The sequence below is a fragment of the Populus nigra genome, chromosome 5 (assembly GCF_951802175.1).
Source record: "Populus nigra chromosome 5, ddPopNigr1.1, whole genome shotgun sequence".
NCBI classification, from domain to species: domain Eukaryota; kingdom Viridiplantae; phylum Streptophyta; class Magnoliopsida; order Malpighiales; family Salicaceae; genus Populus; species Populus nigra.
The window spans coordinates 21,669,179-21,685,411 of NC_084856.1; the positions used below are offsets into that span (position 1 = coordinate 21,669,179).

General features: G+C 37.0%; 2 protein-coding genes and 1 long non-coding RNA gene across 3 annotated transcripts; 1 reads left to right on the forward strand and 2 right to left on the reverse strand.

Annotated features, from left to right (window-relative positions):
- Positions 1-1,179: 1,179 nt before the first annotated feature.
- LOC133694522 (probable linoleate 9S-lipoxygenase 5) lies at positions 1,180-7,059 on the reverse strand. The gene is made up of 9 exons (XM_062116061.1): positions 6,858-7,059; positions 4,279-4,568; positions 3,961-4,201; positions 3,497-3,838; positions 3,314-3,399; positions 3,086-3,193; positions 2,651-2,955; positions 2,297-2,560; positions 1,180-2,108 (listed from the first exon to the last, which is right to left on the reverse strand). Exons 1-9 carry the CDS (start codon positions 7,057-7,059, stop codon positions 1,355-1,357), a joined length of 2,592 nt encoding a protein of 863 aa, XP_061972045.1. The 3' UTR covers positions 1,180-1,354.
- A 236-nt stretch (positions 7,060-7,295) lies between these two features.
- Positions 7,296-10,732, forward strand: LOC133694527 (uncharacterized). The gene is made up of 2 exons (XR_009842298.1): positions 7,296-7,520; positions 9,895-10,732. It is a non-coding gene; the product is annotated as an uncharacterized LOC133694527 (long non-coding RNA).
- Positions 8,730-13,357, reverse strand: LOC133694524 (probable linoleate 9S-lipoxygenase 5). The gene is made up of 8 exons (XM_062116062.1): positions 12,998-13,357; positions 11,640-11,929; positions 11,322-11,562; positions 10,881-11,222; positions 10,700-10,785; positions 10,509-10,616; positions 9,807-10,375; positions 8,730-9,629 (listed from the first exon to the last, which is right to left on the reverse strand). The coding sequence occupies exons 1-8, from the start codon at positions 13,194-13,196 to the stop codon at positions 8,876-8,878; spliced, it is 2,589 nt and encodes an 862-aa protein (XP_061972046.1). The 5' UTR covers positions 13,197-13,357; the 3' UTR covers positions 8,730-8,875.
- Positions 13,358-16,233: the final 2,876 nt, after the last annotated feature.

Here is a 16,233-nt window from a genome sequence, read left to right on the forward strand (position 1 = left end):
ATTGTTTCACACTTGGTGAAAGATTCAGGAATTCAAGGAAACAAAATCTATTTTACTTTACCGAAAGATAGAGTTCTTTATAAGTATGATATTTCAATGGGAAGTGTGGGAGCATCTTTACCTCGCTCGAATGTTGAAGTTGACTGCCGACCTCAGTGGATTTTACCCCTTGTTAAGGACAAGTAGTTTTTAATCTTGTATTGCTTTACCTTTTTGGATGCTGATGCATCAAAAACTTAGGATTAAATGTCCCATGTTTTTCCATGGTTCAATGTTGAGAGGCATGGTATGTTCTAATTTCTACTCACAAAACATTTTGACGAAGTTTAGTTGATTGTTCATATTACTCGGACTTTCATTGTCATAGTTCTACATTACACTCAAGAAGAAATTGCCACTGAAGAAGGGAAAAACCTTCATTCAATTATGCTATTAGAAACATACTCAGACTCTTTTCGGTTTGCTTAGAGACTCGGTTTTCTGGTTTTGAATTCCATGTCAAACAGCAAGCTAGTTAAGCATGTCTGCCATGTTATTAATCTCGTCGGATCGATTTAGCAGAAAACAGACTCTTTGAGGGATGGCTTTCATCAATAACAGAAATAGAAGGGAAACAATAACATAGATTATAAGTTGTAATAGGACGCTCAATCAGTAAGATCTCTCCCTTCCCATTTTTATCTTACTTGGCCTGGCAGGGGAAGGACTGGAACTCATTTGTCAGTACATTTCCTTTAAAATTAAGCAGAATGCTGGTTCTTTGTAACAGCAAATAAAACAGCATGGCAAGCAACTCTGAAATAGAACTTAAGTCTGCTTCATGACAAAAAAAAACAAGCATGCATACCCCCGAAAGGCTTTCTCAGAAGATAGTTTTGGTGCATCATTCATCAAGTTAAAGGGGGAAACGATTCTGATTCCAAGGATCACTTCTTCACAATAGTAGCAATAACAAGAGCAAGTTTTCCCCAAGGAAATCATTCATCTAGCAGCTTCTCTCTTAGGAAGAGAGTGTGCCAGCATTTTGAGCTCCTGAAGCAAGAAATGTATTTCCTAGTAAACTCTGTTTGGCCTGCTTGAATTTGCTTCTGGTGAAACAAGCCATCGGAAGCACAAATACTTCACAATCTGCAAATTAGCCAATCACAATTTAAGTTAATTCAGTGCCAATAAGAGGACTAAATAACTTTTATTCTGCATTATTTATGAAGCTTATTACATCAAGCATATGTGCCCCAAAGCATCTAATAGGAAATACAGACATTGGTGATTGAAAATACTAGAACTTTTTACTCAAGTTCCTCCATAACAACAAATGATATTAAAGTGATATGGGTTGTCTTCTGGAGTAGATTTAGATGGAAACACTGTTAGGAATGCCCCTTCCAGTGAGTCCAACTTTACTGGTAGGAACCAACAAAGTGTATGGCATCTTGACTGGGCCAAAGCGATTCTTCAATTTATCATCTCTGTTCATATCAAAAATCCTTTTCTCAATGTCTGCCAGTTTCTTTCTAAATTTATCCAAGGCCTCCATCGGTTTACTGTCTGTGGTCCATTCAAGAGTGTCTCGCTGCCCAAGATACACTTCATCTGATGTATGCCTTGAAAGAATTTCTATAAGAGAAATTCCAAGAAGTGTTTGGTACTGGGAAGTGATTGTTTTCAAGAAAGCCTTATCAGGGTTCGACTTGAGCTCCTCATACTCGGCAGAGCCTTCCTCGGGCATCAACCTACGGCTCATGCTTGGACGATTCGGAAGGAAACCTCCAAAAGGATATTGCCCAAAGTTGATAGCTGCATGGAGGGCTGATGCCACCCATATGATTATGGTGCATGAGTCTATTAGCTCTTCACGAGTCTGCATCTTAGGCCACCAGGGTGCATCTTTCAGGTCACCATGCCCTTCCTCTCTCACTTCCTTCCACCATGATTGGATTTCATAGTCCTTCTGAACTCTATCATCAGTTTTGTAGTAGAAAGAGCAGTAGTCTCTGACCCATTCTTTGATTGCTGACCATATCTTAAGCCCGTCGACAGCATATGGGTAATCTTCTATCAGTAGGCGGACACCATGAGGAGAACTTGGATCTTCAACTGCCACTCCTCTGAATAATTCAAGGTAGCATGTCATTGGAAATATAATAAACCATCATCACAGCATTTATCAGAGTTCAAGTTCTATAGTCCCTGGAGTGTTTACCAGCTTAAAATTCTCTATGTTGTTTAATTTCAAGTTCCAACAAATTATGAACAGCTATGAATTAGCCTTTATTAATAGACTAGGATGTAGTACCTCTTCTTCAGATCTTCAGGAAGTGCTTGCTCGGTGAAATCCCAGCTTTTGTAAAGTGATGCTGACATTTCCAAGGCATACTTCAAAGGATAAACGGTTAATTCCAGGATTCCACCAGCATTGATGAGCACCTGCCTAGCGAGAGCATTTATGTTCATTGTGTCCCGGAAGTGAGGTTTTAGAAGTTCATATATTGGATGAAGCACACTGAGGTGTCTATTTGTTGCAATCACAAATGGTTCAATTGCAGCATGAGTATGTAACCTGTTATCGAAAAAAGAAAATTTAGGAAAAGAAATGAACTAATCAACTGCATCAATATTTTTCCTTCTGATAGATGGTTTTTCTTTGTACCAGTGGCTGATAAGCTGATGATAGCCGGAGTCATTTACACCCACATAAGCTTTAGCCAGCTGCCAAATGGAGCCTTCAACACCATGTTCAGCTGGGGTGTAGATTTTGCTAATGGCTCCAAATTCATCTCCTTCTTCATGGGGCAAGCTTAACTCAATTACAAGAGGCTTCAAAGTCCCATCATCTTTCAAGAAAAGCAGAGTCCTTGTGGCATAAGTATTTTTTGAAGGAGTGTTTATCTTCCTCAGGTATGGCATTAGTGCATCATGGTGATCTAATATGAACATCCTGTTTTTCTTGATTGCCTATGCAACAAAAACCATTTTAGCTACAATGGCTTGTTTGAGGTGATTGAATTCACCGGTTTCATCTGCGAAGCATCCTCAATCTGATAGTAAACTGAATTGTCACAGAAACTAATCTAGATACCATTACCTCATCTGTGGTCAGTCCCTCCAGATTATTCTTTATGTCCTCCTCAGTTATTTTACTATTTTGATCACCATATTGTTTGCTGTCTAGCTTGCTTTTCGGGGGGAATTCCTGCGTTCCAATCAATGATTATTAGACATAAAGAACAAGAAGATATGAAATCCATTAACTCTCAAAATTCTTCTCTGTACTTCTGAATCGGCAGAGAGATAAATATGGAACTTCATGCACCTCAAGGCGACGAATGACAACAGGGTTTAATCCAGCCAGCATTTCTCTGCCAAATTCTTCATCAGTCCTCCAACCAGTCTTATTCCCTGTATAACACATCACAACTTAAGTTTCCATGGAGATATAAGTGAGTATGTATGTAAATATAGTCCAAACAGCGAGGTTAAGTGTTTTAGTTCAAACCTTCAATCACTTGAGGCATTGGAAATTCGAAAAGATTTTCCCCATCAGTTCGGAAAATTTCCTTGAGCATCTGCAAGGGAATTTTTTCCCTAATATTATCTACTAGGGGACCGTGAGGCAGCTCAATACCTCCCTCATAGAGTTTAAACACATCGTCAAAAGAGTCAAACTCATTTGGGGTGCTGTCAAATAATCCTTCCAGTCCAGGTTTAACAACTTGAGCTACGAGTTTCAGTGCATAACCAAGGAAGTCAGCCATCCTCAGGTGACCAAATCGTTCATCTCTCGGAACATAGATGTTTAAGCTCGTCAGAAGTGGCAGCCTGCTCTCACTGTTGGGATCTGCTTAAGATGATAAGATCATAGAACAGCTTTAGAAATGACAAGAAATATAAATAACACAATTAAACAGTATAAAAAACTGACTTCTGTTTGCACTGTAAGATTCTCAACAATATAATGACCTGATTCCGTTGCTGCTCGGCCTGTTCTTCCCCTACGAGGATAAGGGTACTCAGAAGACCCACCAAGAACAGGGCGGACATACTTTGCACCCTTGTCAGGATCTCCCAAATCATTGTAGTAAGCATAGTCGTAAACGCGGTCCCATTCCTTCAGCTCTCCTTTTCCATCTCCTCTCAATTTAACCAGTTCTTCTTCCCTGTATTTACGTAGCGGTGCAGGTGCGTCCTGCGGCAGATGAGTCTATACAGACGTATCAGAATTTGTTAGCTCAGGATAATATTTACTGCTACCTTCAGCTTCTACGGTTGCATAATTACCTTGTTAGTGAAGAAAACACGATCATAATTGTAACGCTTTGCAGGATAAATCCAAGAGTTGCAGACAAAGTGGACTCGGCCCTGACCAGGTACATCTTCTAGTGTGACAGTCTTTAGGTAGAATTCACTGTGATGATTATTTCTTATCAGGAGTGCCACTGGAACTCCAATCTCCTCATCCCAATCAAAGGTAACTTTAAATTCCGTCTCGCCGGCGATTAAGGGGTCGATGGTAGTAATCCAATTCTCTAAATTTGCCGGCTTTCCTAGCTTCTCTTTCAAACCATTCTCTACAAAGGGGCACCAAAATCCACATTAGTCAGCAGACAGTATAATTTCCTTGAGAAATTGCAGTTCCATTTACAGTGACAATCATGAATGACGGGCTACAAACTTGATCAGCCATGATCAATAAATGATCCAACATTCATGAATTTGTCCATCCTATGAGTTAGTTCAGATGAAGCTGCAATGCCCCTTCAAGAACTTTGTTTCATTCAGATGTCCTCACGGCCATTTATTAAATGTTTGTTTCGAAAAGTACAAAACCTACTTCCTCCTAATTGAATTATAAATATCAACAATTTTAAGTTGAAAATTAAAATGGTCATTATGATTTTATTTTTTTTAAAAAAAACCTCAAAATAATACCATTTTATTTTTTAAAAACCCACCTCAAACTAAAAACCGGTTCGAACAAAACTTCATATCCACATGCCACCGAGTTGACCCACAAACCATACTAGATTTTGTAACTATGGCCAATAAAGAAGCATGTTAGAACAAAAGAAGAAATTAGCGCAGCAAATCAAGCTATAATTCTACAATAAGCACAGCCAGTCAAGTTTCTTACAGCCTTATGACCCATCTACCAACAATCCACCATCAAATTATGAAGCTTTTTGTTATCTCCACTTTAACAGACAGTAAAGCAAGTCCATATCTCATAAAATCTAACAAGATCTCTGCATTAACCAATTACTTGAGATCTCACTTGAGATCTCTGCATTAACCAATTACTTGAGATCTCTATAAATATTTTATGTACCTGTCGTAGGTTTTCTAATAAATCAAATGATAAGCATGAGCTTGTAGGGCATGGGATAAGAAATTAGGTGGAATGGGCCCACATAGGAATAAATATGGCCATCATGGGCACCATACAAACCAGGGAAAACTTCACAAACGCCCCCCAACTATACAGAAAATCTCAATCTTATCATAAAAAAAAAGTTTTGGTATCGATTTTACTCTTAAATTTCAGGAATTTTCAATCAAGGGTTTCTGTCTACTTTGAAGACATTCCATCCACGTTTCCAATCAAAATTGTACTTTTCTTTTTGTAAAAACATGACATCATTTGAAAATTTAATGCTTTCTATTAAGTAATTCTTATAAAAGTCATAATTGAGAAATTAAAATAGTTTTAGGGGTAGATTTTGATACAAAAAATAATTTAAGTGCAAAATTGATGCTACCTTAGTAGTTTGATGATTTCTTTTTCTTTTTTTTTTATCATGGACACACTCTTGAACACGATTTAGAAATAGATGACAGGCAAAAATATCCAGTAATTCACTCTTTATATATTTAATGTTTTCCTATAAAATATGACAGGCAAACTTGTATCTTTAATGTTTTCCTAAAAACTATGACAGGCAAAAATATCATAGGAAAAAACAATTTCTGCCTTCGAATTTGTTTCATGCATTTTCATAAAGTAACATGGCAGTGACTGTGAAGAGTTGTCACAGCCTTAATGATCCTGGTCCCTACCATGATGTATGCATCAAACTTGATTATAACGGGTATTCGATTGGAGCAGGTCACTGAACAGGATAAGGTTAAATTCTCCAACTCATTACACAGCTTGTACCGAGTGACCGTACGGGGCCATTATTAACATTGATTAAAACGCTGCATATACGTGTGAAAGGAAGACTGTAAACCACACATGGAAAATGGTCAACTATGGAGAATCAAGCATAAATTAATAATCTTGTCACTGTCGGGTTTAAACTTGCTAATTTAAAATTCTTTGTTCTCCCCACTAGCAAATTTACTGGTTTCCCCAGCCTCCCAACTTTAATTTTCTACTGCAAATCTTATCTGATTGTGTCCCTTGTGGATACTAATCTGCTGCTGATCGGTGTTGAGTGGTCTTTAGGGGTGCTTGGTAGCTAGGTTTAGTTGTTCAGGCTTCTGCTCTACAGCCCCTGGACCTATTCTCTATTTGTATAAAGCTCAGCTGGCTTGTGGCAAAAGGAGCCATGATTTGCAGGTTACATACCTTTTCTTTTGTTTATGGACTGCCGCCTCTCATGATGATATCCTGATCTTGGGGAGCAGGATGGGGTTTTTCTTGTGTTTTTCATGTATGTCTAGCTGCTCTTGCTCTTTGGCTTACACTCTCTCCCCTTTGGCTTTTTGTTTAAATTTCCTCTCCTGGGTGCTTATTCTAGCCCTCTAGGTGTTCTTAATGAACTTCATCAAGCAATAAAAGAAAAACATCTTGGGATTGAAAAGGCATGAAGTACTGAATCAGCAACAAAATGATGAAATAACTGTTGTATATATACCTGGAGGGTCACTTTTAGCAGTTCCCATGACTTGCAGAGAGACTCCTTGGCCTAACAACTCATGGCCACGATCAAGAACCGAAGCATGAAAGTCATTGAATTCTAAGACATTCTTCTTCATCAACACAACAGTGCCTTTGATCTTCATCTTACTGTCCCCTGCACAGCATGATGCGATAGCATTAACGATGTTCTGAAACATTTCTTTCCCTCTTGCCTGGTTGCTCTCTTCTTGGGCTACAAAAAGAATCTACTAAAGCTAGGCTTGTGATGCCATCTAAGGTGAGTGGAGAAGGTCTTTATAGAGAGGGAATATGTACGTGGTAAAGACTGAGAAGCTTCACTTGCCACATTGCATTTCCTTGGAAAAAAGATGAGTTTTGTTAAAGTCTCTCTTTCATATTGAATTTGCCCTGTTGCTAGTCTTTTTACTGGACTTGTGAAGACTGGCCTACTACTTACAAGGACAGGCACTCTACAAGTCCACATGTATGACATGTGCTTTTTTATTTTTTTATTTTGAAGATATTAAATATGATAATTTTCATCATATCAAATTTAATTTGGTTTGAAGACCCTGCATTGAGACAATTAATGAAGGAAGCAATGAAGGAAAAATTCAGACAGAGGAGGTTCACACAGCTCCGAATCAGACTTTAATTTGTGAGTGGACTAAGACTTACCGGCCATTATTTACTTCTTTTATGCCTTGTTATCATTACATTAAGCCCGAAGCTCGGGTCATGGATTGGCGGAGTTAAATATATATAGAAAACAAAACTGACTTGAGATAGGCTTATATCAACCTCGTAAGATTAAGTAAGTTAGAGGAAAGTACAAAAGGATCAATGGTTTCCTTAATGAATGTGCTCTCACACACAAAAATCCGTTCACAACTTACAAAGAAGAAGGGGAGAGGGAGAACTCCATTAAAAAGTATGATGCTGAAGAAAGTTTTCTACAAATTTGTCTTTCGAGTCAGCATAAGAACTTTTGAATCTGGCTGCCTATCTATTAATTGATTTTCTTGTTGAATTATCTCCAATTTCTTTACAAAATGTTAAACAATGAGCACAATAACAAGAAATATGCATGTCAAACACATGCATAGTTTAAGTAAGCAGAGGATTAATGTTTTAATTCTCAAACTTTAGCAACTCGCTTATGTTGCAGGAAATAAAATTAATATTTACTTTTGTAAGTGATGAATTGAACGTAAAGAAAATATATGTCTAGCTCCTGTTAGCCCTACCTAAGTGATAAGTACAGTAATAAGGAAATGTTGGTTCTTATCAAGAGCAAATTAATAGCATAGAAAGCAACTCAGAAGTAGCTGCTTCTTGATAAAAATACAACCACACCTGAGGAGTAAGTTAATGTGATAGGAAGCTCAGACTGTAAAATTTCTCCCTTCCCCAGGCTAGCCTGGCAGGGAAAGGACTGGGATGTACTTGGTCAGAACATTTATAATTGAGTAAAGGTATGTTGTTCAGTACCTTCTGCTTCTGCTGATAAAAATGCAAGCAGGCCTTACAAGGCCTGCTGAAGAGAACAATTGTCCATGCATTTCATGTATCATTCAACAAGTTAAAGGAGGGGGGATCTGATTTCAAGAGTCTCTTTGGCAATGGAGTCTAGCTGACAGGTTAAGCTATGGAAAAATGTTAGAGCAGTAACAAGGACAAGTTTTCATCATCACAACGAAAATTATCCACTTATAATTGTAGTTCCTGTCTTGGGAAGAGAAAATGTGTCAGCATTTTGAGCGCTTAAATCAAGAAATGGAAGTTCCCTTTAAACTCTGCTTGGTCAGCTAATTAGCCCATCAGCAAGTACGATATTATTGTTTAAGTAAATTCAACTCCAATCAAATGACAAAAAAGAACAACTTTTATTCTGCATTATTTATAGAGTTTATTACATCAGGACATATGTGGCTTGGATGCTAACAAGAATCAGCTACTGCTTTCATACCGAAAAATGAGTAAGAATAGAATAAATAGTCTTATGGAGAAGATTTAGAGTGAGACGCTGTTAGGAATTCCCCTTCCAGTGAGTCCACCTTCACTGGTAGGAACCAACAAAGTGTATGGCACCTCGACTGGACCGACCCGATTCTTCCATTTCCCAGCTTTGTTCATGTCTAGCATTTTGTCCTCGATTGCTGCCAGTTTCTTTCCAAATTTCTCAAACGCCTCTAATGGTTTCTTGTCTGCTGTCCATTCACGAGTGTCTCTCTGTCCAAGATACACCTCATCTGAGGAATGCCTTGACAGAATTTCTATGAGGGAAATTCCAAGAAGTGTTTGCAACTGTGCAGTGATTGTTTTCAAGAAAGCCTTATCAGGGTTCGACTTGAGCTCCTCATATTCAGGAGAGCCTTCCTCGGGCATGAACCTTCGGCTTACGGTTGGACGATTGGGAAGGTAGCCTGCATAAGGGTACTGACCAAAATTGACAGCTGCATGGAGAGCTGATGCCACCCATATGATTATGGTGCAGGAGTCTATTAGCTCTTCACGAGTCAGCATCTTAGGCCACCAGGGTGCATCTTTCAGGTCACCATGCCCTTCCTCTCTCACTTCCTTCCACCATGATTGTAGTTCAGAATCCTTTTGAATCATCTCATCATTCTTGTAGTAGAAAGAGCAATAGTCTCTGACCCATTCTTTGATTGCTGACCATATCTCTAGCCCATCAACAGCGTATGGATAGTCTTCTATCAGTAGGCGAACACCATGTGGAGACTTTGGATCCTCAACTGCCACTCCTCTGAGTAAACAAGGTAGCACATGTCATTGAAATGAAATGCAGCATCATCACAGAATTAACCATAGTCTAAGTTCCCAACGCATTTCTCTGTGGTTTTTTTAATTTCAAGCTCTAAGATTCTAGCAAATTAATTATGAACAACTATGAATTAGCCTTTACGAGTAAACTAAGGTTTACCTCTTCTTCAGGTCTTCAGGAAGTGCTTGCTCTGTGAAATTCCAGTTTTTGTAAATTACTGATGACATTTCCATGGCATACTTTGCAGGATAAACCGTTGATTCCAGGATTCCACCAGCATTGATGAGCGTCTGCCTAGCGAGCGCATTGATGTTCATTGTGTCACGGAAGTGAGGTTCCAAAAGTTTATAGATTGGGTGAAGCACGCTGAGTTGTCTATTTGTTGCAATCACAAATGGCTCACTCACAGCATGAGTGTTCAAGAAATGGCTAATAAGCTGATGGTAACCGGAGTCGTTTACAGCCACATAAGCTTTAGCCAGCTCCCAAATGGAGCCTTCAACACCATGTTCAGCTGGGGTGTAGACTTTGCTAATGGCTCCAAATTCATCTCCTTCTTCATGGGGCAAGCTTAACTCAATTACAAGAGGCTTCAAAGTCCCGTCATCTTTCAAGAAAAGCAGAGTCCTTGATGCATAAGTCTTCGTGGTAGTAGTGTTTATCCTCCTCAGGTATGGCATCAATGCATCATGGTGATCTAATATGAACATCCTGTTCTTCTCGATCGCCTATTCAGAAGCAAAGTGTTTCAGCTACAACATGTCTTTTGGGAAGAGTAAATTCATCAATTACATCCGTGAAGCGTTCACAGATCCGATTCTAAACATAAATGTCGAAGAAACCAATCGAGAGATAGCTTACCTCATCTATGGACAGTCCATCCAGACTATCCTTGATGTGCTCCTCAGTTATGGTGCTGTTTTGATCACCATAAAGTTTGCTGTCTAGCTTGCTTTTGGGAGGGAATTCCTGCAATAATTTGTTCTTAGACACAAGAAAAACAAAAAATATAAATTTTGCCGAAAGAAAAACTTGTTGCAGCTTTAGTGTACCTCAAGACGACGGATGATAACAGGGTTTACTCCTGACAGCATTTCTCTACCAAATTCTTCATCCGTCCTCCAAGCAGAATTGCTCTCTGTATAATTAATAGATCACAGTTAAGTTGCTGAAAAAGAGAAAGTGACAGTCTAAGAACAGCACAAGCATAGAGTTAAATGCATTAGTTCAAACCTTGAATCACTTGAGGCTTTGGAAATCTGAAAAGGCCTTCTCCATCAGTCGGAATAATTTCCTTGAGCATCTCCACGGGAATGTTTTTCTTAAGATTTTCTAGTAGGGGACCATCAGGCAGCTTAAACCCTCCCTCATAGAGATCCAGTACATCATCAAAGGAATCAAACTCATTAGGGGTGCTGTCACATAAAGCTTCCAGTTCAGGCCTAATAAATTGAGCGACGGATTTCAGTGCATAAGCAAGGAAGTCAGACATCTTCAGGTGACCGAATCGTTCATCTCTTGGAACATATATGTTTAAGCTCATGAGAAGCGGCTGCCTACTCTCAGTGTTGGGATCTGTTTAGATCACGGAAATTGTAAGAGTGTGAACAAAAAATAAAATCACAAACCGTTGATGATAACATGAATGCGAGATGACGCTCAACGGGTAATGACCTGATTTTGCTGGTGCTCGGCCAGTTCTGCCCCTACGAGGATAAGGGTACTCAGAAGATCCACCAAGAACAGGGCGGGCATACTTTGCACCCTTGTCAGGATCTCCCAAATCATTGTAGTAAGCATAGTCGTAAACGCGGTCCCATTCCTTAAGCTCTCCTTTTCCATCTCCTCTCAATTTAACCAGTTCTTCTTCCCTGTATTTACGTAGCGGTGCAGGTGTCTCGTGCGGCAGATAATTCTATACAAATGTATCAGGATTTGTTAGCTCAGGAAAACATTTACAACTACCTTCAGCTTTCTATGGTGCATAATTACCTGGTTAGTGAAGAAAACGCGATCATAATTGTAACGCTTCGTAGGATAAATCCACGAGTTGCAAACAAAGTGGACTCGGCCTTGGCCAGGAACATCTTCAAGTGTGACAGTCTTGAGGTAGAATTCACTGTGATGATTGTTTCTTATCAGAAATGCCCCTGGAACTCCTATCTCCTCATCCCAGTCAAAGGTGACCTTGAAAGCCGACTCGCCGGCGGTTAAGGAAGTGATGGTGGTAATCCATTCTTCCAAATATGCAGGCTCTCCTAGCTTCCCTTTCAAATCATTCTCTACAAAAGGCACCAAAATCCACTTTAGATAGCTAATTACAGTATAATCTCAGGAAATTGCAGGTGCATTTACTGTTATTATAATTACAAATGATGTGACAATTGTGGTGGGATATATAGAGTCATGCAACACAAAATATCTCACTTGCAATGAAATTTCGTTTCGAGGTAGGTTGTGGCATGCGGTTTGTTGAAAGGTAAGTGAATTTATGCTTGTCAAAATCACTATCAAATAATGCATGGAGTTGGATGAGACGACAAATACTATATGGCATATGCATATGTTCATGTTGAAAATACTATTTTTACCTTATCTTGATTAATAAAAGAAACATGAGGTTTCTCTTCTGGTTAAGAACTAATTAATAGAGTAATCCCTTACTTCATAATTAAATCAAGCTATAATTCTACAATTAAGAGCAGCCAATAAAGTCCCTCGATAAGCCTTATGCCCCCTCTACTACAAAGGCAATTATATCTAATTATGAAATATTAGCAGGTCCAAAGATTATATAAACGAAATAAAAAAAAGGTCCACTTGAGGTGATGCCCGTGACTTGGTTTGGCCTCATTTCGATTTTGAAATTTACTCCAAGCACAGTGCATTTAGGTATATGTAATGTCAGAATCTTTATGCCCCTAGTCCTCGACATGATCATCCATACATGTCCAAAAAGTGGGTTTCGTGCCTTACCAAATCAACTTGTATGCTCCCTGTGGTGTTTATGCACAAGTTTCTACTTTTTTCAAGGGCAAACAATATATTAAAAAGTGATGATCCATTCCTAATCAAGTCATTAAGAAGTAATTAATTGATGAGTCTTTAACAAGCAGATCATGAACATGATCTTGGTTCCTCTTATCTGATTTCCTTGATACGCTACAAATATTTTGCTTGCTTTACTTCATCCAAGGTGAAGTACGTCCATGCATGGATACTAGTAAACTACAGAGAATGAAGCATAAGAAGATGGTTCCTGAAGAGGTTCAGGCTCAAATTATCCCACAAAAAATGGTTTTCGAGGTTGATAAAGCAACAAAATAAAGAAGTATATATCAACGACTCACCAGAGGGATCACTGTTAACAGCGCTAACGAGTTGCAGAGAGACTCCTTGGCCTAAGAACTCATGAACACGATCAAGAACTGATGCATTGAAATCGTTGAAGTCCAGAACATTTTTCTTCATCAGCACAACAGTCCCTTTGATCTTTTTAGTACCATTACTATGATCACCTGTAATGGCATCAATAATGCTATGCAACATTCTTCTCTCTTTTTCTTGCTTGCTTCGTCTCTTGGCGTAAACAAAGAATATAAAGACAATTGCTTGTGTTAGGAATTATTGTGAGAGGAAGGTATGATTGTGTGGTGGTATTTATAGTGAAATATACGCATGTGGAAGCTTCATTGCAGGTTCTGTTCACTTGCTTTTTTAAAGAAAAATGAAAATCACTTTGATAAAAGTCTTCTTCTTCATTTAATGATTTAGCTATGATCCTATTGCTAGTCTTCTGATAGATATATTCAAGAGACTGACGACCTACTTCTTTCAAGGACTTGTACTACACACGCACCCACATGGACTTTTTTATTTTGAAGATCTCAATTATATTAATATAGATTATGTGCATCAAATCCAGTTTGATTTGAGGAAATATAAAAAATAATTTCAGAGGAGAACTTTTTTTTTTAAAAAAAAGGTCATTGTTCAATTGTTGAAGGGAGCAATCAAGTGACAAATCGTAGAGGGTTATTAAACCATTCTATTCATCGGAATGATATGAAACGTAGTTAAAATTAAGTTTTTTTAAAAGGATAAGTGAAGTTGATCTAAAACATTTGGGTTAATCTAGGTTGATTATATTAAAATTTATTAATTTTTTTATATAATTTAGGGGTTGTTTTAAATTTAAAAATAAATAAATAGATCCAAATTAATTTGCCTAATCAGTAACATTGATTTTACACCGAATCAACCTCTCAATCAGGATTAATATATAGTTATGCTTCTCACATTGTTTGTTCCAAGTTCCATGAAGAATGGTAGGATTCTTGGTGGCTTGTATAGCAGCGCGCCCTTTTGGAATTCATACAAGCATTCCTGTTTTTTATCCTTCTTTTTACGTGTACTGGTGTGCTTCACCAACATAAAATAGTAGAAGCAATTTTACATATGCTTTTCACGTTTTATATAATGAAGAACCATATCCATGGCTGCTTTAGGAAGAAACCAAGAGAATATTACTATATATTCTAATAGCTTGTAAAACTTGAAATAAAACAACAATGTTGAGAAATTCTCTCGAACAAAAGCATTCTTATCTTGACCATGTACTCTTCCATGATGCTATCCAAAAAAAAAAAAAAAACATCCTGATCTAAATATATTCCAAGTTGAATTAAATTCCTGTTTTCCTTTACCATATCTCCAGCTTGGAATGCATTTATTAATTATTTTTTTCCTGCACAGTAGCTTATGATTTCTTCCGTTTCAATAACTCTAATTTATTTATTTAATTTTTTCATAACAAGAAATTAAACATGGCACGTTTTCCTTGGTGAAATTAAAATTAAGTTTTTATTATTTTGTAATTGTGAGTATTTAGGTTAATTTATGTGCATCTCGACTAATTCCTCGACATCCTAAAATTAACAACCATATAAATCTTCATTGACTCTCAAATTTATAAGACTTGAACTAGTGATCTTTGAAAGTAAATTCAATAACTAATCAATTAAACTATATTTATCAGGATTAAATCAAGTTTTATTTTATTTTATGAGAATTACATTACATTATTTCATTTTGTGAAATACATAATTTCTAATCCTATGGTAAGGTAAATATATGTGTCACGTAATTAGGTTGAATGTTCAATATATATATATATATATATATATATATATGCATGCATGTTTGCGTTAACTCACGTAATTGCTAGTTAAGTCTACCAAACCATACGTCAAAGAATCATAAACACAAATAAAATAGAAAAATCAACAATGACATCTTTCACGCATGCTTAATTCATTCACCAAACTTTGACGCCGTTGCTTATCTAATGGTAAGAAATTTGATTTGAAACAGCTCCCGAGGTAGCTTGTGCTTGTAGAATTAACAGATCGCTCTTCCATCGATGGTGGATGTACTTTTAGTAGTTAGATTTTAGGTTGGTTTTTTTTTTTTTTAAGATTATTAGTTTGAATTTTATAAATTTTAGGGTCATTGAAAGATTTACATGGTTGTTAATTTTAAAACTCATGGAATTAATCGAGATTCGCGCAAGTTGACTCGAATATCCACGTTAATCTAAAAAAAAATATTAAGTCATTCCTGCGTGTCATTGTACATATTCATCTGGTGTTGCAGTGGCTTCTATTTTTTAAAATATTTTTTTATTTAAATAATTAATATTTATTTTATTTATAACATTGTAGATTATATCATATTAATAAAACTAAAATAGCTAAGTTAGATGATGAATGATAATTTAATTGTTTTGATTATGAATAATGTAAAACTTGTGGAGATTGTTTATTGGATAAGATAATCAAAATAACCTGAAAAAAATAAGAAGAAAAATCAAATTAATTTCAAAGAAATTATTGGACAGAAATTAATGTTGTAAATTGCAGTTGTTTATCCAGCCAGTTGTATTAAACCATGCCTAATCATAGGAATTGAAATTCCCATGACATCATATGGAAAGTATACCAATCATTTTGTCCAGGGCAATGAAGTATAATCATACCAACACCTTATTTTATAAATAAGCTTGTCAAGTTTCACCAACACAAGTATTTGCTTGATAAGTTCTTAGAAAGGCAAATCAAAACTTTATGCTCAGATATAATATTACGTTGCCCAGATGACTTCTTAGAACTCAACTGAAGGATCCATGTGTACATATTGAAGTACGTACGTGTTCTTAGATAATTCTAGAAAATCTTAGTTTTCATGAGTGATTTTGAATTAAAAGGGAAATGTAGCTCCTAATTTACTTTGTAATTCCTCTACTTTTTACTTGTTTTATTGCAATCGAAATAGAAAAACTAGGGACGGTTGTAGTCGTAGTTTGGGAATTAAATTGCAAGAAGAATACTAGTTTCCGTGCCTCCTTTAATTTGAACACTCACAGGCATAATTGTTCAATTAAGAACTTTCGCTATCTCCATTTAACAAACAGTAAAGCGAGTCCATATCTCATAAATTCTAACAAGATCTCTGCATTAACCAACTATTTGATAAATCAAATGAAAAGCATGAGCATGTAGGCCATGGGATAAGCTAGAAATTAGGT